This window comes from Oreochromis niloticus, unplaced genomic scaffold (assembly GCF_001858045.2).
Source record: "Oreochromis niloticus isolate F11D_XX unplaced genomic scaffold, O_niloticus_UMD_NMBU tig00006606_pilon_6612427-7070595, whole genome shotgun sequence".
Taxonomy (NCBI): Eukaryota; Metazoa; Chordata; class Actinopteri; order Cichliformes; family Cichlidae; genus Oreochromis; species Oreochromis niloticus.
The window spans coordinates 396,417-420,755 of NW_020328083.1; the positions used below are offsets into that span (position 1 = coordinate 396,417).

Consider the following 24,339-nt stretch of genomic DNA (forward strand, 5'->3'; position numbering starts at 1 on the left):
ATTGGCGTAAACATCTTCTGCTGGACCTGAAATAATAATCTTACTGATGTTAATGTTCCCTTCCGTGAATCTCTAAATTATTGTGGTGGAGGGGTTTGTGTGTCCCATGGATCCCAGGGGCTATGTTGTTGTTGGAGGAGAGGGGTGGTGCCTCCTGGTAGGGTCTCCAATGGCAAGTTTTATCCGGTCCCTCACCCAGGACCCGACAAAGAATAATAATTAAAAAAACCTGAATGAAAGGAACAGTTCACTCTGCCCTTGAAAGGGATAACGGGGTCCCACCATGAAGCAAGGCCTGGGGAGGGTGCCTAAGAGCAAGTGCCTGGTGGCATATAAATTTATTTTGCCCGAAATGCCAGAATTTCAGGTGAAACCTCACAAAATTTCAACAACCAGGAAACAGCTAAGACAGTAAATGAGAGCAGGTACACGGATTCTGCACAAAGACGTAAACACAAAGCGCGGACCTGCGGATCAGAATCAGTGAGATGTCGCCTTTCTCACCTGACGGTACGGACACGGTCGGGGCTGAAAGCTGACAGCTCGCTGATTCTGATCTGTGGGCGGGTCCGCGCTTTGTGTTCACGCCCTTTTTGCGCTGATTCTGAAGCTGTTAGTTTGATCTCTCTCCAAACAATATTGACCGAACCAGCAGCAAAAGAAGATCCAAACTACGCTTCACATAAACATCGTCATGGACTCCCTCTGACTTTTGCTGTTTTGCTTCCACCACGATAAAATCACACATCATGCACAGCTCTCTCTCTCTCTCTCTCTCTCTCTCTGTACTTCAAGAACAGTTTCCCGTCTAAAAATCTGTTTTCTGCATTATTCGCTTGCTTGTTGCGCACAAGTCGGCCGCTGTTTTTTTCCTTTCACTTACTTCCGAAAAGAAAACCTAATTTCTGCCGTTCAATACTGAACAAATTTAAACTTTTTAAAATTATGCAAAATGCAAAACGCTTAGACGTGTCTCTAATAAAACCGCTGTAACGTCAGCGGTAACGTTCATATGTTGATTAATGGTTTTCTTTCGTTTTTGATGTACTGCAGAATATTTTTATAAAATCCAGGCCAGAAAAACCACCTTCATGTTTTTCTGTGTTTTATCTTCAGCTACTTTGACACAAAGGCATCTGCTGTGACGCTCACACCTTTGATAAAGTCTTGCGTGTGTCAGCTTCCTTTTTGTAGATACAAAAATATGTAAATGTACTGATCTGAATTATAATATTTCTGACTGTCAAAATTTCCCAGATTCAAATAGAATTGAATCGAATCGAATCGAATCGTGGATCAAATCGATTCGGGACCTTGTGAATCAGAATCGAATCGATTCTAGAAATTAGTGATGATACCCAGCCCTAGTCCACCCTCCTATAGGCCCACCACTCACAGGAGGGGAGCAGATTGGTGCTACGTACACTGTACCGGTACGTCAAGATGAAGAGAGAACTGACCGTAAAAGTTAAGCTCTCAATCTACATTTCTACTCTCACTTATGGTCAAGCTCTGGGTTAGTGACCCCAAAGAACGAGATCGTGGAAATAAGCTTACTTCGAAGGGTGGCTTGCCTCTCCTTTAGAGATAGGGTTAGGTGTTTGGCCATGTGGGAGGGGCTCAGAGTAGAACCACATTTGAGGTGGTTCAGGCATCTGACAAGGATGCCTCCTGTGTGAGGTTTTTCAGGCATGTCACACTGTGAGGAGACCCCGGGGCAGACCCAGAAAATGCTGAAGAGATTATATCTGTGGGCTGGTATGGGGAAGCCTTGGTGTTCCCCCGGACAAGCTGGAGGATGTGGCCTCTCTGTTTAGGATGCTGCCCCCACGACCTGGCCCCCAAGCGTAAGAAAATGGTTGGACGCATAGACTTCAATGTTAAACATAGTTATTGTATAATCATCCAGCTTCCACAAGCTCAATATTAATGAAAGTTTATACTTCACCATTTTCAGTGTTTTCACATCTTCTGATTATCTCATAGACACAACGATCACCTGCAGGTCAGAGAAAATCAGTCACCTCATGTCTGTGATATTAAATTAAACACAAATATTATTGAAAATAACATTTATATTAAAAGCTGCAGCAGATGTAATAAGTACAGTCTTGTTGAAAGCAGCATCATAATATTATAAATAGATGAAAAACTAACCAGCAAGAAGAGAGGAGTATACGTGCTGCTGATGATGTTGATTGAACGTCTGCTCATTAACAGCACCTTTATTAAAAATGTAAAATAAACCTCATGCTTTTAAATGAACCTCATGATGGATTTATGTCTTTGAATGATAATTAAAAAGAACATTTGAAGTAATCTGTTCTCCACATCAGAGACGTCAGTGTTCAAGGTAGGTCCTGCGACAGGCTTTAAGTGTCAGTGTGGATATAAAGTTATACTTCCTTGTCCCATATTTCCCATGTCAAACTCTGAACACAGCTTCATTGAATGATGATAAGTAAAGGAAAAGGTCTCACTGTTGGTTCTTCTGCAGCGATACAACAAGAGCAGGAGAATAATAATGAGAGAGACTCCACAAACCAGTCCAACAATCAACCACACAGGAGATGAAGAGCTGTCAGCTCCTGACACAGTTACTGTGACAACAAACAATAAAGTTTAATTATAATTTATAATTCATAAAATAATTTTAGGAAAGTTCTCAGAAAATGAAGCGAGGTGACTTCAAGCCTTAAAACAAAAATCATTTACAAAACTCCATCAGATGTTTTGATCCTGCTCACCTTTAACTGACATCCAGCTCTGTGCTGACTCTCTTCCTGAGTACTGACACTTGTAGAAACCTTCATCAGACTTTGACACTGCAGAGATCTTCAGCTCCCCTCGGGTATCATTTTGAATAAGTTTGTCATTGTGATAGAAAAACACATTGGAAAGTATTTTTTGTGTTCTCAAACTGCAGCTCAGACTAACAGAAGCTCCCTCAGTCACAGGATGAACAGGACTCACCAGGATAGGACCATTACCATCATCTGTGACACAATCACACACAATTGTTTCAGTCACATCAGCTGGTGCACACTTTGAGAAAAAGCTGACAAACAATAATAAGAACAGATTGTACAGATGATTTTTATCATGAAGATCTGATCTTGTGTATTTAAAAACTGTGTGTCATATTTTTCCCACATAAATTACTTCACATACAGCAAAGCTGGGACAAATGTTCATGTGATGTCTAAATCATTCAAATCCAAGAAGTAAATGTATAATAACATACTCTGTACAGTGATGTTGACTGCACTGCTGAACTCTCCTGATCCAGACTCACACCAGTACACTGCAGTATCTGACTTTGATGTGTTGATGTTACATGTGGATCCAGTCATTCTCCTACAGTCAGAGTACAGTCGGCCGTCCTCAGAGAACTTCCTCACTCTCCACTCAGTGAAGTTTCCCTCACAGGTCAGTGAGACAGAGTCAGAGGTGAAGTGTTGCACTCTGTCAGGACTCACTGTGAGAGACGCTGCTGAATGAACATCTGGAAACAACATGCAGTGAAGAGACAAAGATCACAGATGTTGGGATTCAAAATGTCAAATTACTATTAGAAAAAAAAAATAATGAGCTGAATCTTGGTGGTTTACAGTGATGACACAACTTATTAAAGAGAATCAAACTGACCTGCAGACCAGACAAATGTTGGTTGACTGTGATCAGTGTGATACTCTGGGTCTCCTCTTCCAGCTCTGCACACATATCCTGCTGTGTGTGTCTGTCCATGAATGATGTAGGAGTCCTGTGCAGTCCCACTGCCATCAGGTAGCAGCTCATAACTGGAGGATTTCTCTGATAGATCAGGAACAGCTTTATACCAGTAGAAGCTCCATCCTGCAGACGGATGTTCAACCTCACAGTTCAGAGTTACTGAGGCTCCAGGACTCAGCCATGATGGAGACACAGTGAGGACAGGACGGGGTTTATCTGTTCAACAAAGATTTTCTCTCAATGTTTCGTCTCTTAACTCTGAATTCAATGTCACTAAAATGTTGACTCACAAATATTTATGATGAACTTTAAGAGTGAGACTATCTAAACATGTCAAATATCTCAACATGTACTAATAAAAACACATTTTTACAAACTGTTTCTGTTTCCAGGTTAAATGAACTATGACTCTACTTACTGTCAGAAACTGTTTATTTTAGTGTTTGTGAGGACTCAAAGTCATTTTTGGAGACATGAACAGCATTTGTAATGTTTTGTTTTTTTCATATGGACTGTACGGAAGTGTCAAGGTCAGCGGTTATGGACTTGTATTATATTTTATGTATTTTTGGTATTGCTGTCCCTCGTTCTCCCTGCTTGCAGGTATATGTGTGGGTGTGTGTGTGGATGCAGGTGTTTCTGAGAACACCTGTTTACAAGCACCTTCAGGCCTGATGGGTGTGGCCCTAGCAGGTGGTTGGCCACACCTGAAGACCACCTGCAGCTGATCAAGCCTCATCGGAGGAGCTACTTGAGAGTGTGGTGGAGCTCTCTCCGACGCTGGATCACTGCGTGACTTCACGTTAGTCTCTCAGCCAGTCAGTACGGTTAGTCTGCCGCATTGTGTGTCTTACGGCTTCTTGTTTGTTATTTCGGTGTTTTATCATCCCTGTCAGCGAGCATGGGGTCCTCAGACACTGAGGAGCAGGGACAAGGAATATGGGCTCAAAATGTGGTCATAAATATTTTGTACTTGTAAATCAGGATTTGTATGTGTAAAAAGAATTTGTGCGTGCGTAAAAAAGATTTGTATGTGTAAAAAAGATTTGTGTGTGTGTAAAAAAGATTTGTATGTGTAAAAAGAATTTGTGCGTGCATAAAAAAGATTTGTATGTGTAAAAAGAATTTGTGCGTGCGTAAAAAAGATTTGTATGTGTAAAAAAGATTTGTGCGTGCGTAAAAAAGATTTGTATGTGTAAAAAAGATTTGTGTGTGTGTAAAAAAGATTTGTATGTGTAAAAAGAATTTGTGCGTGCGTAAAAAAGATTTGTATGTGTAAAAAGAATTTGTGTGTGCGTAAAAAAGATTTGTATGTGTAAAAAGAATTTGTGCGTGCGTAAAAAAGATTTGTGTGTGGACTTAGCCAAAAACCCCCCTGCAAGTTACAAGTACGAATTTTGACCCTATTTTTCTTCCTGTCATCTGATTGGTCAATGTCATGTCAATCACAAATGTAACAATCCAATCAGAGAACAGATGGGTTTGGCTGTCGGAGGGGCACTTTTTTGAACTGCAGGTCCTTGAAGGGAATAAATGCCCTTTTACATGCCAACCCAGCGTTTTCCTTCATCACCACGAAGGAAAACAGTCTGTGGTCGTCCGAGTTTGGTGATTTTTGTGTCACAGGTCTACGTGCTTTATACAGGGACTTCCACAGCCTTTTCAACAGCGCTGCGACCGCGGGGGGGGGGAGGCAGTGTTTTGGAAATGACAGTCTTCATTACAAAGCTTTCTTCGTTATGAATTAGCATACATGTTTTTATTGAACATTTGAAGAACTAGCAAAAAAAACAGAAACTCTTGTAGAGGACATAAAGTCAGAGATAGAAACGACAAGGAGCAGGTGCATCTAGTACAGGTAGAGCTGCTGCAAAAACCCACAGAGCTCAGCAGCCAGCGCAACAAATTCTGGATCCTTTGCTTTTAGTTAGCAGTTAGCATTAGCAGCACATCCTGCGTCCGATGTGAAAGGACCTTCATGCTGCGCACTGTGACTCACAGCAATGGTCCCGGGTCAGCCCTGACTTTGTGTTAAACTAATCCTAAAGTAATAATGGTATTTCTAACCACTGACATACCACAACTTTATCCTTTCAACAGCTGCTGAAAGTAAGGGGACCTAGCTGCTATCAGATATTTATATAGAGATCCTCCAGCTTCAAACTGTATTACCCTTCAAGGACCTGCAGTTCAAAAAAGTGCCCCTCCGACAGCCAAACCCATCTGTTCTCTGATTGGATTGTTATATTTGTGATTGACATGACATTGACCAATCAGATGACAGGAAGAAAAATAGGGTCAAAATTCGTACTTGTAACTTGCAGGGGGGTTTTTGGCTAAGTCCACACACAAATCTTTTTTACACATACAAATCTTTTTTACGCACGCACAAATTCTTTTTACACATACAAATCTTTTTTACGCACGCACAAATTCTTTTTACACATACAAATCCTGATTTACAAGTACAAAATATTTATGACCACATTTTGAGCCCATAAAGGAACACTGACAATGGGAAGAGGACATGTCACGGGAGTCGGGAACGCACTGAGGATTTACTGTTATTTTCCGTTTCACTGTAAATAAATGCACTGTTTGCATTCGGAGATCCGCGCCTGGATCCTCTTTCCTCACATCATTCTGTCACGGTTTGGTGACAGAATGATCCCGCTAAACATGGACCCAGCGGTCTCTGAGGAGAGGCTCAGGAGGGAGGTAATGGACAAAATTTTAGTGATGGTGAGATGAAGCCTCATGGTGAACTAAAGCTTTCCATCCAACTGTTCGACTCATGGTTTGAAGCACTGTGATGATTCATTTGCTCTACTGCGCCATCAAGTGGACAATTCAAGTGAAACAGGCTCAATGATTATAATGATGTGATGTGTAAACCTCTAAACTGAATAAATAAATTGTTTTCATGGTTATTTATCCCGAATATTGTCTCAGTATGTCTGATATGAAAGAGAAAGTGGAAACTATCAGGAGTTTTCGTATGATTGTGTAACTGTGTAATCATGCTTATGTACATCTGGATAATGCAGACCGTTGTCACCCCTGAGGCGTAACATCCCGACGTTTTGTCACATCCCGTGGCGTTCCTGAGGAACGCAAAAGGTGGCCTTCCGTGTTCTTATGGTACGCGGCGGGTTATGGATGAAATCCAGTGGAATGATGGTCCCGCGGTAATAGACGTTCCAGCCCTGTATTCCAGCCCTAAACCTAACCTGATCCCTAACCCTAATCTTAACCAGCACTTTAATGACATTAAATGGTGTTTTCCCAAGCGATTTTAAGAAAAAGAGCAAACATGTGTAGATTGAGTCCAAACGGTTCTCATATTTCCTCATTTTTCTGGTCTCGTCATTTTGGAACGTGTTTGGTGCCCGAAAACGTAATATGTTGACGATTTGTCACGTAGCCTAAAATGTTATGCTTTGGGAGTGAGAACGTGTTGGATAATGACAGAAACTAGTGTGTGGCGCTTCACTCTTTAATAAACTAAAAGACAGAAATCAGATTATAGGAATCTGTGGTGTTGTTTTTTATATTATGGTACTTATCATTTGTGATATTTATTACTGTGTGCATACTTTATTAGGAGAGAAAATGTTGCCAGACAGGGGAAAATCTTCTCTTTCTTGCTGGTTCCATCAAGTAGAAATGCTCAAGTAACTATGTAACACGTACGTAATCCAATTCCACAACACAATGTGATGGGGGAATCAGCTGTGTTTTGCTGCACATTTTATTTCGAATCTGGCGCGAACCGGCGAGCCAGTTCCTGAATCAGTCACATGGTATGGACTCCCCGCGAGGCCTCGAACGTCACTGTATACGTAATCAAAGCAAGCCTCGATACGCGCTTCACAAAAACTCCCCCGAAATTACCCGACACACGCTTCAAAGCTTCGACACACAGGACACATCACTACAAAATTTATAAACTGTGATCTGTGGTGGAGAGGCGGCTGCGGGAAACGCTTTTTAATTTTCCCTGGCTGGTGTGCTCTCTCAACCCAGTTGTCATGGACGTCGCCCTCCCCGACTTCTACACGGAAACGACGTTCGTGCAGCTGGTGTTCCAGATTAACTGGTGCTTAGAGTAACTGGATTTGGTCGAACAGATGTGTGGCAGTCTTGCGTTTCAGGAGCTGCTACCGACAAACCAGCAAATAAACACTAAATGTGTCATCTGTGACACTTGTGAGGTTATCTCAAAGACACTCTGTCAGTCTTGATGCTGTTGAACAACAAAATGTTTAAAAATGTGGTGAGTTTAACTGGTGATATTCTCATGCGCAACGCGATCGCGAAAACAGCAAACAGTTAACACCACGCCAATGTTGTTCACAGGACAGCAAGAGTAAACGATCGGGAGAATCTTGTCGTCGTTATCATCCCCCTTCGTACGTTTTATTCCTCCGATTTCAGCGCTTTTGCTTCACAACTAAAGCGTGCAGTTTACTTTGTGTGCACTAACATGGACTCGAATCAACCAGCGCCACCTCTGGCCAAGTGCCATAGCCTACAGCCAGATCAACTTGTGACACACATCTGCACCACGTTTGAATTCGTTTCATGCACAATACATTTGTACCTTTCAATTGTGTCTGTTTGTGCGTCATGCAAATAAACCTTTGAAATGAATGAAATGATATCATATATTTATTATTGGCCTACATTTGTACAAAATTCCAAATTATATACACAAAGTCATAGAAATCACCACCCCTGGTCATCATGATTTAATATTCTCTTTTTCCATAACAATGAAATACGCCTTGGACAAATATAACACATCAATAGTTCATTGGTGCTGTCACATCACATCCTGTAAGCATCTTCTGTCTGTGTCTTTTCTCTGGAAATGAATATTTCCAGCCAATATAGGCAATCCATCAACATGGCTGGAAAGTTGGTAGTTACAGTCTGTATAAGTGTGGTTAATCTAATGAACATTTGTAAGGAGATGGCAGTTACTGTGAATTTACAGCAGTTACACAGTGATTAGTAATAAACAGAGCCAGAGAGAGTCAGTGGATTTAAGAAAGTCAGTGACTCAGGTGTGTCGATTGGTTTGTCATCTGTTTTTGAGTCTGGAGGAGACGTAGAAATCTTTTGTTTTAAATCTAAGTTAGGAAGATTCCTGTTTTAAAACAAGCACTTTTTGTGAGAAATGCAAGAAATACATCTGCAGAAAGCACAAAGTTATATTCTGTCCATCATGTGGACAAAATTGAAAATGTTGAACATTGAAAAACTGAGAACATCGGGCAAGTTCAAAAGAAATGTGTTTGTAAGAACGAAAAACCTTTACCAAATTGTTCCTAAAAATAGTTATGGAAAGTCTAACTGTTGTATGTCTGTGTTCTACATGTTTATCTAATGGAAAATAAAGTTGCTATTGTTTTAGTGCAGTTTTTTGACAATTCTGAGTGGATTTACACAGTACGGGTCAAAATGACCCGCAACAAAATCAATATCATTTTTTTGGTTTTCAACATAATACAAGGGTTAATTTCCAAAACTTGCATATGATCTTCAATTTGTAGCAGATCCACTATCACATAGCAGCTGGAGCAGTCTCCAATGGAGGTCAGTCCACTGCTGCCACCTGTGGCCAAGTACCATAGCCTACTACTAGATTAACTTGTGACACATCTGCACCTGCTTCTAGGATCACATTGAGTAGAGGCTGAGTGGCTGCACTTACCCCTGGTACATCCAAATCTACCCACCAACATGTTGAAAGATGCAATGCCAGCAATGTGGATTGTCAACACTAAAAACAATCAGTAAGCAAAGACAACAGGGATCATTTTTTTCTGTTTATTTAGTACCCACAACATTTGTAGTCGCCTTCTGCACAGGGGAAGTCCACATACACTGTGTGGTACCACTTTCCGCAGAAGGTGCATTCAATCTGCAAGATTGAATGAGATTGTCAGTCATTGTCTGACTGTTTATTACTAATCACTGTGTACCTGCTGTACATTCACAGTAACTGCCATCTCCTTACAAATGTTTATTAGATTAACCACACCTATACAAACTGTATATAACAACCAACTCTAAAATGTTCGTTTCCAGAGAAAAGACACAGGCAGACTACGCTAACGACATGTGATGTGACAACACTAATGAAATATTGATGTGTCATATTTGTCCAAGGCGTATTTCATTGTTATGGAAAAAGAGAATATTAAAATCATGGTGAACAGGGGTGGTGATTTCTATGACTTTGTGTATATAATTTGGAATTTTGTACAAATGTAGGCCAATAATAAATACATGATATCATTTCATTCATTTCAAAGGTTTATTTGCATGACGCACAAACAGACACAATTGAAAGGTACAAATGTGTTGTGCATGAAACGAATTCAAACGTGGTGCAGATTAGGGCTGGGTATCGTCACTGATTTCTAGAATCGATTCGTTTCCGATTCACAAGGTCCCGAATCGATTAGATCCACGATTCGATTCAATTCAATTCAATTTGAATCTGGGAAAGTTTGACAGTCAGAAATATTATAATTCAGATCAGTACATTTACATATTTTTGTTAGGTGTAGGCTGTGTGCAGGCAGGAATGGTGGACCCATAGTGCAGATGCTCGAAGTCAAAAGGTGAACTCACAACAGCTTTAATGCTGAACTCAAAACAACAAACTTCCAGAGTGCAAAAGATAAACTCAGGCAAGCAGACAAAACACACAGCAAAATAAACGGTAGATCGCGACAATGACAAACTGAAACACAGGGCTTAAATACATAGAGGGAGCAATCAGGGAATGGGCAACAGGAGGGAAACACAGCTGGGGCAAATCAGGACTAACGAGACAAGGAAGCAAAACCAGATATGTTAACATAAGACATGGACCTTCAAAATAAAACAGGAAACATAACACAGACACAGACTCACAGGCAGGCACTACAACAGAGGGAACAGAGACATGGGACCAGGGCAGACACAGACACTGACTGGACACGGGGATATAGCAACTAAGGATACACAGAAACGCGAACTAGACAAGGGGATACAGCTGACAGGGGAGACAGAGCAACTAGAGAAGACAGAGACATAAACCATAAGACAGAACTCAAAGAAACCAAAGACTAGAAATTATAAATAATATAATAAACCCAAAAACCCTGGGTCAACGACCCAGGCATCCTAACAATTTTTGTATCTATAAAAAGGAAGCTGACACATGCAAGACTTTATCAAAGGTGTGAGCGTCACAGCAGATGCCTTTGTGTCAAAGTAGCTGAAGATAAAACACAGAAAAACATGAAGGTGGTTTTCCTGGCCTGGGATTTTATAAAAATATTCTGCAGTACATCAAAAACGAAAGAAAACCATTAATCAACATATGAACGTTACCGCTGACGTTACAGCGGTTTTATTAGAGACACGGCTAAGCGTTTTGCATTTTGCATAATTTTAAAAAGTTTAAATTTGTTCAGTATTGAACGGCAGAAATTAGGTTTTCTTTTCGGAAGTATGTAAAACGAAAAAAAAAAAAAAAAAAAAAAACAGCGGCCGACAGCGCTGTAAACAACAGTAGACTTGTGCGCAACAAGCAAGCGAATAATGCAGAAAACAGATTTTTAGACGGGAAACTGTTCTTGAAGTACAGAGAGAGAGAGAGAGCGAGAGAGAGAGCTGTGCATGAAGTGTGATTTTATCCTGGTGGAAGCAAAACAGTAAAAGTCAGAGTGATTTCATGACGATGTTTATGTGAAGCGTAGTTTGGATCTTCTTTTGCTGCTGGTTCAGTCAGTATTGTTTGGAGAGAGATAAAACTAACAGCTTTAGAATCAGCGCAAAAAGGGCGTGAACACAAAGGGCGGACCCGCCGACAGATCAGAATCAGCGAGCTGTCGGTTTCAGCCCCGACCGTGTCCGTGCAGTTGTTGTGCCAAAAAGTGATTGTCTGCCAGAAAGTGATTGCCGTCCGCGGGAGCGCGCGCAGCCGCTTAAAGCTGCAGCGCCCGTCGGGTGAGAAAGGCGACATCTCACTGATTCTGATCCGCGGGTCCGCGCTGTGTGTTTACGTCCTTGTGCAGAATCCGTGTACCTGCTCTCATTTACTGTCTTAGCTGTTTGGTGGTTGTTGAAATTTTGTGAGGTTTCACCTGAGATTCTGGCGTTTCGGGCAAAATAAATTTATATTAAAAAAATCGATTCAGGATTTTAATGAATCGATTTCATGTTATCCAAGCCAGAATCGATTTTAATCGATGAATCGATTATTACAATCCACCCCTAGTGCAGATGTGTGTCACAAGTTGATCTGGCTGTAGGCTATGGCATTTGGCCAGAGGTGGCGCTGGTTGATTCGAGTCCATGTTAGTGCACACAAAGTAAACTGCACGCTTTAGTTGTGAAGCAAAAGCGCGTCGATAACGACGACAAGAGTCTCCCGATCGTTTACTCTTGCTGTCCTGTGAACCACATTGGCGTGGTGTTAATTGTTTGCTGTTTTCGCGATCGTCGCGCATGAGAATATCACCAGTTAAACTCACCACATTTTTAAACATTTTGTTGTTCAACAGCATCAAGACTGACAGAGTGTCTTTGAGATAACCTCACAAGTGTCACAGATGACACATTTGGCGTTTTTTTTGCTGGTTTGTCGGTAGCAGCTCCTGAAACGCAAGTCTGCCACACATCTGTTCGACCAAATCCAGTTACTCTAAGCACCAGTTAATCTGGAACACCGGAGGAGCAGCACCGCTGCCACTGGACCCGTGGCTGTCCGCCGGAGCTGCAGCGCTGGCATCACTGGACTCGAGGTAGGCCGCCTAAAGCGTCCTACTGCTATCATGGGACCCGAGGTAGGCCACCTGAACTCTTTTGTTATAGTTATCGGCCGCCTGAGACTGTTTTGTGGCCTAGGAGGGTTTGTTTTTGCTTGGTTTTGGTTTTGGTTCACATGTTATTATGTGATCTCAGTTTGGTAGAAATATAAACTATATCAACTATAAACTTTATAAAATTTCAACTCACAAGTCTCCACAACTGTGAAGTCACTGCTGTCCTCTGTGGAGAAAACTGGATCTCCTCTCCCTCCTCTGCAGTAATAGATGCCTCCTTCTGAAATACTGATAGTGTGCTCTGATGTTCCAGCTCCTATTTTCTGAGCTCCAGAAAACTCTGAATCACGTCTGAACCAGTCAAACTTCCAGCCAGCAGAGCCCTCCACAGAGCAGCTCAGTGTCACACTGCCCCCTGCTGGTATGACTGAACTTTGTGCTGTCAGTGTGACTCTGGGTTTACTTGCTGTTGAAGTTACAGGAAAGACAAACATTAGTTTATTAGTTGCTTCATGACAAACGTTGTTATATAATAAATACAGATTTTAAAGTGAAAAATCAATAATCATTTAAAGTGTGTGTGTGTGTGTGTGTGTGTGTGTGTGTGTGCTGTTGTTGTTTTTTTTTCCTCGAATGAAGTGAGTGAAAAACAGCCGATTCACAGACAAACCTTTTTAACCCTTTAGCATTCCGGTCAACCATTTGGTAGAGCACATTTTCAGGCCCTATATCTAACTGAGGCTTTCTCTGAAATTGACCTACCTTGTTGAGTCTTTTCTAACAATTGGTTTACATCTGTAATGCCCAAAAAATCCCCCAGAAGGCACTGTGAATGGAAACTGTTGGCTCTTCTTATACCTCTCCCAACCAGGAAGTCAGAAACAAAAAACCATCCAACATATTTTGAGTGTTTTTGATGAAACTAAGGCAAGGCAAGGCAAGTTTATTTATATAGCACAATTCAACAACAAGGTGATTCAAAGTGCTTTACAGAGACATTAAAAAACAAAAACAAATAAAAAGCATGATTTAAAATTGATTAAAAAAAAAAAACAGTAGATAAAATCAGTAGTTAAAATGTAAGTTTTGAAATTTAAGCTTAAAAGTGTGGATTTGGTGTTTTATTCAAATGCAGCTGAGAATAGGTGAGTCTTCAACCTGGATTTAAATAAACTGAGTTCTTCAGCTGATCTGAGGCTTTCTGGGAGTTTGTTCCAGATATATGGAGCATAAAAGCTGAATGCAGCTTCTCCGTGTCTGGTTCTGACTCTGGGAACTTATAAAAAACCGGATCCAGATGACCTGAGGGATCTGGGGGGTTCATACTGGGTCAGGAGGTCACTGATGTATTTTGGTCCTAAACCATTCAGAGCTTTATAGACCAGCATCAGAACTTTAAAGTCTATCCTCTGACGGACAGGCAGCCAGTGTAAAGACCTCAGAGCTGGACTGATGTGGTCCACTTTTTTGGTCTTAGTGAGGACTCGAGCAGCAGAGTTCTGAATGGGCTGTAGTTGTCTGACTGATTTTTTAGGTAGACCTGTAAAGATGCTGTTACAGTAATCAAGCCTACTAAAGATGAATGCATGGACTAGTTTTTCCAGGTCCTGTTGAGACATCAGATCTTTTATCCTTGAAATATTCTTGAGGTGATAGTAAGCTGATTTTGTTATTGTCTTAATGTGTTTTTCTAAGTTTAGGTCTGTATCCATCACTACACCTAAATTTCTCGCCTGGTTGGTGGTTTTTAGGTGTATAGATTGAAGTTCTCTGGTGACCTGTAATCGTTTTTCTTTGGCTCCAAAGACTATTACTTCAGGTTTGTTTTTGTTTAGCTGGAGAAAATTGTGGCACAACCAGTCATTAATTTCCTCAATGCATTTACCAAGAGCCTGTACAGGGCCTCGGTCTCCTGGTGACATTGTGATATATATTTGTGTGTCATCTGCATAGCTATGATAGTTTATTTTTTGTTGTTCTTTATAATCTGTGCCAGTGGGAGCATGTAAATGTTAAACAGAAGGGGTCCCAAGATGGAACCTTGGGGAACTCCACATGTGATACTTGTCTGCTCAGATGTGAAGTTACCTATTGATACAAAGTATTTCCTATTTTCTAAATATGTTTTGAACCAGTTTAGTACAGTTCCTGAGAGACCTCCCCAGTTCTCCAGTCGTTTGAGTAATATGTTGTGGTCAGCTGTATCAAATGCTGCACTGAGATCCAGTAAAACTAAGACTGACATTTTTCCACTGTCTGTATTCAGACATATGTCATTAAACACTTTGGTCAGAGCGGTTTCAGTGCTGTGGTTCTGTCTAAAACCTGACTGGAAGGCATCATAGCAGTTATTCTGTTTTAAGAAGTAATTGAGCTGCTGAGAAACTGCTTTTTCAATGATCTTACTTAAAAATGGGAGATTTGAGATCGGCCTGTAGTTGTTCATTTGTGTCTTGTCAAGATTGTCCTTTTTCAGTATAGGTTTAATTACAGCAGTTTTTAGTGGTTCTGGAAACACACCTGACATTAAAGAAAAGTTGACGATCTGTAACAGGTCTGACTCCAAAGTCTTTGAGACCTTTTTGAAAAAACTTGTTGGCAGGACATCTAAACAGCAAGAGGAGGAGTTCAGTTGACCTAAGAAGAAACTAAGGTAGGAAGATGTAATTTTTTGATATATGATAGTGTTAGAGGACTTACTAAACAGATGTATGTCACTTGACAGCATTCAAAAATTGAAATTGAATATTGAATAATTTTTTTAAAAAGTGGTCAACCAAACGGTTGATTTGTCCCTTTATGGTGCTAATGCTAACATAACCCAAGTGTTATTAAAATTGATTATTTGCCATAAAATCAGACCACTAGACCCATTTTGTTTATCCATTGCTATTGATAAATCACATTAAGTGTTAGCACACCAAGAATATGCTGAAATAATTCCCTCAGTAAGTCTTTTTTGTAACTTTCTTAGTTAATATTAGTAAATATTGTAAAAATCAAGAATAACACATGGAAATCACAAATATCACAACTGATTACCCTTTAACAAAATTACAGTAGCTGGTAAATTAATATTACTAAGTTGTCAAAATTATAACTTCATGTTGAACAAGTACTATATGGACGCTAAACAATTATATGGCTAAAAATCACATGGTCCTGTGGCATGATACTCATGATACCATCCACCTTCAACCACAGTATGTTTGAGGTCGTGGTTTCATATGAAGCCACAAGGGCTGGCACTCTCCACCAATATATTTCCAACAAACCAGATGAGTGGGGCTTTAAATTGTTCTGCCAAGCAAGTTCATCTGGCATCATCCACGACTTGCTGCTGTATCAAGGGGGGTCTACATTCTTCAATGCTCCCCTGAGTGAAAAGGAACAGAAGCTACCTCTAAGGGGCCAAAGTTGTAAAAAACACTATGCAAATCCATAAAAGAACCATAGCTATTCACAAGTTTCTGCTTGGTCCAGAACTTGCACACCTCCTTGGGTGTCAGGTGCATTGGTACTGTATGACCAAACTGCACCGGTGGAGCTCCCCTGATGGCAGACAAAGACCTGATGAAGAAGGGCCATGGAGCCTGTTATTACAGGTCTGGTGAAGGTCTGATTGCAATGAAATGGTTTGACAAGAAATGTGTCAACCTCCTAAACAATGCCTGTGGGTTCATGCTTTTTTCATCGGTCAAACGGTGGAGCAAAGAGTCCAATGCAAAGATCACAATTCCATGCCCATCACTCACCCCTCCAGTATATAATTAGCATATGGGAGGAATTAAACTTTCTGATATGGTATTACACCTGTGTAAGACAAGTTATATGTTACAAGTTAAGGAGATGGCATATTCCACTTTTCGGGTACATCCTTGACTTGAATACCTGGTGTACAAAAGGGACTGTGCCCTACTGGACCAGAAACCGATGGCTCTTAAAAGGTTTCCACCTGGCTATGTCTGAACCAAGTTAACAAGCCAGCATCTAGAGTTGGATAACCATGATCCAGCTCTCCAAGACCACAGAATAAATGCTACACCGTAAGACCCCAATGACTAAAACCACAAGCAGATGTGCTTGATTTGCACTGTTTTAATTTTATTTTTTAAAAACAAAACTGATTTTGCACAGTAGCATTCAACCAGAAGTGGTCTGAATGTGAGTATTTTGTGCTGTAGCACATTTTTCACATTTGCAGATGAAAAAACTATGTATTTTGTTGTTTGATATAATACTTTGCTGTTTTCATTCCATCAACGGAATGCTCACTGGCATGCTCCTAGAAATAAACTGTATCCAATGCCCTGGATAGTTTTTGTTATTAATTTAATTATAATTTGGCCCTTTATTTGATTTTTTTCAACTGTATTATCTACTGTACTTGTATTTGCATGACATTTCATACTTTTACCATAAACAGACATCTCAACCGTTTGGTAGAGATCAATATTTTAAAAACTACAGGGTCTATGGAAAAAAAAATATTGATTGTGGTTATTACTCACCCAAATCAATAAGAAATGCAAACAAAAAATTTTTTGTTGTTTTTTTCTTGGTGAGGACATTAAAGGGTTAAAGAATGATCATCAACACATTTACTGACAAAGTGATAATACTGTACAAAGGAGACATTTTCAGGAAGAAGTTGGAATGAGTCTGATTTGCTTTCATAAAATGACTTTAAGGTTAAAAAGCAAATCAATGAGTTTAATAGAAATAAAATCAAAAACCTTTGTTTTAAACCCAGTCATGTCTGTGTGTTTCATATTAATTTTAACATACAGCAGTCTTTGATGAGATGATGGGTCAAAATGAGTTTTATTCTTTTTTTTTAAAGCAGTTGTAGAGTTGCTGTTATTTGTTTAGGGGGTCTGAAGAATACTACATTTTTATTTGTGTCATTGTTGTCCTCAGGTGATGGAGCAGCAGGTCAGCATTGGCGTCTCTATACCAGCTGAAAGTTGATGACACAAAGTGGTGACAAACTGTCTACAATGAGGCTACTATCAGCTGCAGCTCTTTGTCTGACTAACAATGGAACATGCTTTGTAGACCATTGAATTCATCCTGTGCTGACCATTATGACATTTGTCAAATGGAGATCACACAACAAACATGACTTACTTGATGCTGACAATGTGAAGGCTTCACTCCACTCTGTTGAAGAATATGAGTCATCTCTGCGTCGACTCTTACACATGTAGTCTCCACTGCTGGACTCAGAAACTCTGAATGTCACATCATTATTGTGTGTCCACTGTGTGGGTGTCCTGGGTCCTCTCCATTCATACTCCCACTCAGTGGTTTCACCTCCTTCCTGCACCTCACATGTCAGAGTGATCGTCTCACCTCTGAATATCTGAGGCCAGTTGGGTTGTTGTTTTACAACAACTTTATTGGAAACTGTTTACACATATTAATCATGATCACAATAATTATGACTGAATGCATATTTCAAACTAAACTAGTGCACTCACTGGTTTTCTCAATGGTGACATCATCACTTTTACCAGTGTAGTAAACTGGGTTTCCTCTTGTTCCTCTGCAGTGGTAGATTCCTCCTTGAGATACTCTGATATCTCTGTTTTGTTGATCTCTGATTTGAACTTCAGAGGTTCTTTGGGTTCGTCTGAACCACTCATATTTCCATCCATCAGAGCTCTGCACAGAGCAGGTCAGTGTCACACTGCCCCCTACTGGTATGATTGTTTCTGCTGTCAGTGTGGCCCTGGGATAATATGCTGTTATGAAAAAGAACAGAAGGAAATATACACGTGATGCATTATAAAGGTGTAAAAAAAAAAAAAAAAAAAAAAAAAAAAAATCCTAAATTTTAAAAGACTTTCATGTGATTCAAATTCCCACAAAATAAACTCTACAAATGTCTTCATTATATATTTTTTTTCTGTCTTTTTCTGCAGTTTAAGACATTTCAAATTTTTCTGATTTCTGTCTCAACATGGTGACAGAGCTGCAGTAATTCAGGTTGTAGATCTCTAAATAGTCACAGTATAAATGTTTGTCCAATCTGTGGCCTGAAGAAGTCACACTGAATGTAAACTAATGCAGTTCACTGTTGAAGGAAACACAATGATGGGTTCAGAGTGATCTGCCTGGTTTCAGGTTTAGATAACAGAAACATCATCACCTTAGATTTTATGAAGCTTTTGATGTTTCTTCTTCTCCTTATTTAAAATTAATTTAATCCACAGTTATTCTTGTTATACATTAAAATAACACATGAAGTAATAATAAATACAGCGTGTGAGTATTGTAGTACTGTGTATGCAGTGGCAAAGTAACCAGTAAAATACAGTAGTCCTTAAAGTTTCAAGTTTCAGTGACAACATTAATTAAATGTATTCAGAATTTTATAATTCAGATGATTTTCAACAGGAATCATCACATTATTGGTCATTGAGGACTTACCTAGTACAGTTATAGAGACAGTATTACTGATCTTTGTATCATGTGATCTCTTCCTGCGACCAGAGCACTGATATTCACCACTGTAATCTGTAGAAAACAGTTTAAATTTCTTGTCTTTTTCTGTGTCGTAGGGGAGAAATCCCTGACCATCCCTGTTGATATTGTAATACCAGTCAGTGTCTTCTCCTTCTTTCATGTCACATTTGAAGGTAACAAACTCTCCAATGAAAAAACTGGACCAGTTGGGTTCAATAGTTAGCACAGCATCTAGAATCCAACACAACCACAAAGTTAACAACTTGAAACACTTTTATGCATGACACAATCTGTGACAGTATGTTCATACACTGTTCATATATTGAATAATAAATAAATATAAAACACAACTCAACTGTAATTAAGATTTATTCAGTATTTTGAGATGAATCTTTACCAAATAAATAAAAGACAGAAAAAAAGTGAAAACTGTTCAGTCACCTTGAGCGTGTCCAGTGCAGAGGAGCGTACAGAGCACTACAATAAAGACAGAAACTTCAGACTTTATCAAACTAAAGACACTCAAATATAAAATAAATCAAACACTTGTGGTTGTACCAGTGGCTGCTATGATTTGTATGCATCAAATTGTCACTGTTGGAGAAACAAACCTTTCTTAGATAAACTAAACCAGCTCCACTCTGATCTGAGTCAGTGCACTAAAATCTAATCCAGTCTACAAACAACCATGTTGGTAACAAACATGAGAGTCCTCTGATCACATGACCTGAAATGGTACAAATGACTGATGCTCTGTTCTTCTTACTAAAACATGTTTATGGATCAGTATGAATCAAACAATAGAAGTCAGTGATGTACTCACAGAATAGGCCCAGCTCACAGAGCAAAGTGGCTCCCATCCTCACATCCAGCAGTGACACGTCTGAAAACTTCTACAACTTTCTGTAAAGAGAGAGAGTGAAGCAGCAGCACAGCAGATACCAACAAACTGTAAAGAGAACAAAGAGGTTTTTTTTAACTTCTTCTCTGCTTCCTTCCTTTTACACAGAAATAATAACTTAACAAGGTCTGACCATGTCTGTCAGATTTTTATGAAAAGGCCTTTAACTCACAGACTAAACTGACCAATAACAGACAGACAGTAAGTTTCATTACATATATGTGAGCTGACTGAGCAGCTAAAGAGGAAATGAGGAGATCACAAGTCCAAAACTTGTTTAATTGTGAAGAACATTTATTTTATTTGACATGTTAAATACTGTTTGTCATAAACCATCAGTATTATCAAACATTTGTCTTCTCACATATAAAGATACATTATTTACAATTTTTCAAAACTATTTTACTTTTTATAAATATTTACAAACCTCCAAGCACATAGATATATGAATAAAAGATAATAAATATCAATAAATAATCTAAATGTTTTAATGTCTTAAAACTTGACTGAGGTCTTACAGAAACAGACATTTTGTTTTCTCTGTTTCTCTGTATGCTTTTTATATTTTTAGAAACTTTATTGTTACCTTTACTGAGCATAACTACCCCCACAAACATCCATGACAACTTAATGACGTATAATGACGTTGTTATGTGGCAGCCCTACTTTTTAAAATAAAGAATTCAGACGGGATCAAACTGCTGTGGATGTTTAGATGAAGAAACATGGTTTGCATTTAAAAATATAATGATATTTTTCCTTCCTGTCATAGATATAATTATCAAGTACACTGTTGTTGTTTTGTTAAAGTGTTACATGTTGTTGATGAGACGCTAAAAGCTGCAGTACAAAATACAGCCAGCCACTTTCTTACACTTATGAAGCAGCACAAAAGCATTAACGTCTTTGAACTATACAGTAAATACATTTCCATCAAGCATGAAAAAAGTAACCTGACTGTACCTCGTCTCTCACCCTAAGACAGCTGGAAGAGGGCAGAGCTGCCTTATAAATAGCTATAATTGTTATAATTGTATTAATAGAGAATGACATTGTTTTTAATATCCTGTAACCATGCAGTGGGCCAGTTGGTAAGACTCATGGGAAATGCTTCTGAAATCAAACAGAAGCTTGTAAAAACATTGCCTGGTCTGATGAGTCGCAGTTTCTGCTTCAACATTCAGATGGTAGGGTCAATATTAGGCATAACTATCATGAAATCATGGATCCATCCTGACTGATATTACGATTTAGGCTGACTGATACTAAGTCTTTTTCACACAGAACACACACCAAGAATATCTGTTCAACCAAATCAAATACATTTCACTTTGATCTGCAAACAAACTAAAGTGATTTCCATGTTTCCTTTAATAGGCTGTGGGACAGTAACCTTTAAGGTTTAAATGGATCCAGTTAAGAGCTCGCCTCAGAAAGGAGCACTGGGAGAGCACTAGTAATTTTTAGTGTCACACGAGTGCTCTAGCAACATTTTACATATATTATAAATAGGATGAACAGGAAAAACACCTCACCTTGAGTATTGCTAGGAGAATGTAATGAGCACTAAAGTAAAGATGAAAAAGTCATGAGGCTCAAACTGACAGAAAATAATACTCATGATGAATCTGGGCATTTTGTAAAAGTGAAATTTCAAAATTCAACAAAAAGTTTCTGTACATAAACTAACTTCAGGACATTTCAGCATTTAAGGAAACAACAACCCCGTCATGCAGAGCAAACAATTTAAACCAGTGATACACTGTAATTCTAACAAATATTAAATATTTTCATTGATCGGTGCCATTCAAACAGTATCAAAAATGTACTTACAGAAAAACCCCGTCATGCAGAGCAAAGTGTGCCCCATCCTCACTGCACTCTGATCCACTCTGATGTGATGCAGATGATCACAAAGTGTTTTGTATGGGTAATAAATGTAGAAATAGAAGCTGCACTTAAACCAGATAAGATCAGTTTTTCTCTGACTTTTTTTTTCTATCACCTCTCTGTGCTTCCTTCACTATTACACCTACCTCAAACAGTTCCTGTAGCTTTGACCACAGCAGTTTTTTGACATGATTAAATTTCCTGTCCATGGCAAACACCTATTGGTTTCTTTCACATGTTGTGTTTCACATGTCTTTCTCTGTAATATACAATATGTTCTTTTGTTTCAAGTCAGGAGGTCAGGTTATAGCTTTTGCCTTTTTCTTCTTTGAAAACTCTCACGACATTTTTGAAGTGTCCAATTTTAAGCTGTAATGTTCCTCTTCTGTCAGGTCTCTGGGAACTTGGAGTCACCTTATCAGCCAGTAATTTTATATATCCACAGATATTCATAGTGCAGTCTATAAAAAAATTTATATGTACTGGTTGTCATTACACTCCTACCTTGGGGACTCACAGCAATGTCCTGTTCTGGACTCCATCTGAACATATTTATTTTGGTCTGATCTGACAAAAGTGTTCTCCCAGCATTCATCAAGCCATTTTTTTTTTCTTTTTTAGAAGAGTTTAGTTTTGAAATTATATGTGTTGTTCTTATGCAGTGTCCTTTGTACTGAGCCGGAACTCAATTTTATGTATTTATTTTCTTTAAGTAATTGTCAATCTGATGTATCTCTCTCTCTCTCTCTTTAGAGTGAACTCACATTAAACTCTCTTTTGCATATGGAACAGCTCTGATGAGTGGTAATTTGTTCTTCACCTCACAGATCTTCCTGTATCCTTTTCATCTTTCTGAAACCTAAAAATCTGATTATTCAGTCATTCTGGAAATTCTTTTCATTTTTATGTTGTGATGCAGATCATCAGTTAGACCAGAGCTGACAGGTATGAAACTAAGAAAGCAAATGTTGTTTATTTATTTATTTTAATACCCATTATTTTAATACCCATTACAGACTACAGGACCACCAAACCCTCCCCCGCATCCTCTGATGTCTCCTTCCTCAACGAGCTCTACAACTTTTATGCTCGTTTTGAGCGAGGGAACCCAAAAACTACGACCAAAGCAGACATGACGCCAGACCACCAACCTCTGACTCTCTCTCCCACCAATGTAGGAGCGGTGCTGAGCAGGATTGATGTCCACAAGGCTGCAGGTCCTGATGGCATCCCCGGGCGTGTTCTCAGAGCGTGTTCTGGGGAGCTTGCAGGAGTGCTGACAGACATATTCAACCTGTCCTTGGCCCACGCTGTGGTACCGGCCTGCTTCAAATCCACCTCCATTGTCCCAATACCCCAAAACTCCAACCCATCTAGCCTCAATGACTACCGCCCAGTAGCACTCACCCCCTTCGTCACAAAGTGTTTAGAGCAGCTGGTCCTAGCACACTTCAAATCCTGTCTCCCCCCCACCCTGGACCCCCACCAATTCGCATATCATCAGAACAGGAGCACAGAGGATGCAGTCTCCATCGCACTGCACTCTGTCCTCTCACACCTGGACAACAACAACACCTACGCCAAAATGCTGTTTATAGAGACTGAAAATGTGACGTCATTCAGGGGTAATACCGCAAAGGATTCTGGGAACGAGTGGCAAGCGGTACTAGCGCACGCAGGCTTTCACATGAAAACAGTCACACAGCGATAAAAAGAAACACAAAAAATGGCAAGAAGCTGTTGTATTATTAACTGCAATAGCTGGTCGCATGACAACCATGGGAAGCCGACAAGTAAAGAGATCGGTTGTTATCGGATTAGGTCGTGGAAGAGAAATTGTTTAAGCCATGTTTCTGAACAAAGAGCTGACGGATGGCCTGGATTGCAGCCAACCAAATATAACGTTCCAGAACACTCCAGCTCACATGTTAGTCTGCTCCAAGCATTTCCACAAAGGTACGTCTTCTGTTGTAGTTATTACGTAATTTATCATAACATAATTGTTGATGTAGGTTACAAATAAGTCTTATTGTCATGATCCTGGGTCCTTTTGACCCAGCGTTTTGTGTTTTCTATTATTGTAATTTTGGTTCTGTTCTTCCTCGGTTAGTGTTCATTCTTTTCTACCCGTGTATCCCTGTGTTTAGTCTGTGTCATTACGTGTATGTGTTTCCTGTTTTACTTTAAAGGTCTCTGTCTTATCTTAGTGTGTTCAGTTTACTTTTCCCCTGTCTCGTCAGGTCTGATTACTCCCAGCTGTGCCCTCCTTTTGTGTCTCATTCCCTCGTTATCCTTCTGTGTATTTAAACCTCGTGTCTGCCTCTGTTAGTTGCTGGTTCGTCTGTGTTGCTCCCCTCCGTGTTCTCGTGTTTTCCCCCCGCATCTCCGTTTCTCGACCCAAGGTTTCAGGTTTGTTTGTTAGCTCTTCCCAGTTTAGGTTTTTCAGTTCTTGTTCACCTGCCGTTGTTGTTTGTACCCACGTGTGTAAATAAAGACTCACCTGCACCAGAGCTGCCG

The 24,339-nt window shown here is 39.7% G+C and overlaps 1 protein-coding gene and 2 long non-coding RNA genes across 3 annotated transcripts; all 3 read right to left on the bottom strand.

Moving 5' to 3' along the window:
* Positions 1-2,181: 2,181 nt before the first annotated feature.
* LOC112845297 (uncharacterized) lies at positions 2,182-2,781 on the bottom strand. The gene is made up of 3 exons (XR_003218103.1): positions 2,748-2,781; positions 2,481-2,600; positions 2,182-2,223 (listed from the first exon to the last, which is right to left on the bottom strand). It is a non-coding gene; the product is annotated as an uncharacterized LOC112845297 (long non-coding RNA).
* A 14,684-nt stretch (positions 2,782-17,465) lies between these two features.
* Positions 17,466-18,708, bottom strand: LOC112845290 (uncharacterized). The gene is made up of 4 exons (XM_025904735.1): positions 18,654-18,708; positions 18,044-18,307; positions 17,691-17,969; positions 17,466-17,520 (listed from the first exon to the last, which is right to left on the bottom strand). The coding sequence occupies exons 1-4, from the start codon at positions 18,706-18,708 to the stop codon at positions 17,477-17,479; spliced, it is 642 nt and encodes a 213-aa protein (XP_025760520.1). The 3' UTR covers positions 17,466-17,476.
* A 439-nt stretch (positions 18,709-19,147) lies between these two features.
* LOC109199662 (uncharacterized) lies at positions 19,148-19,995 on the bottom strand. The gene is made up of 3 exons (XR_002059971.2): positions 19,855-19,995; positions 19,473-19,508; positions 19,148-19,262 (listed from the first exon to the last, which is right to left on the bottom strand). It is a non-coding gene; the product is annotated as an uncharacterized LOC109199662 (long non-coding RNA).
* Between the last annotated feature and the right edge of the window lie 4,344 nt (positions 19,996-24,339).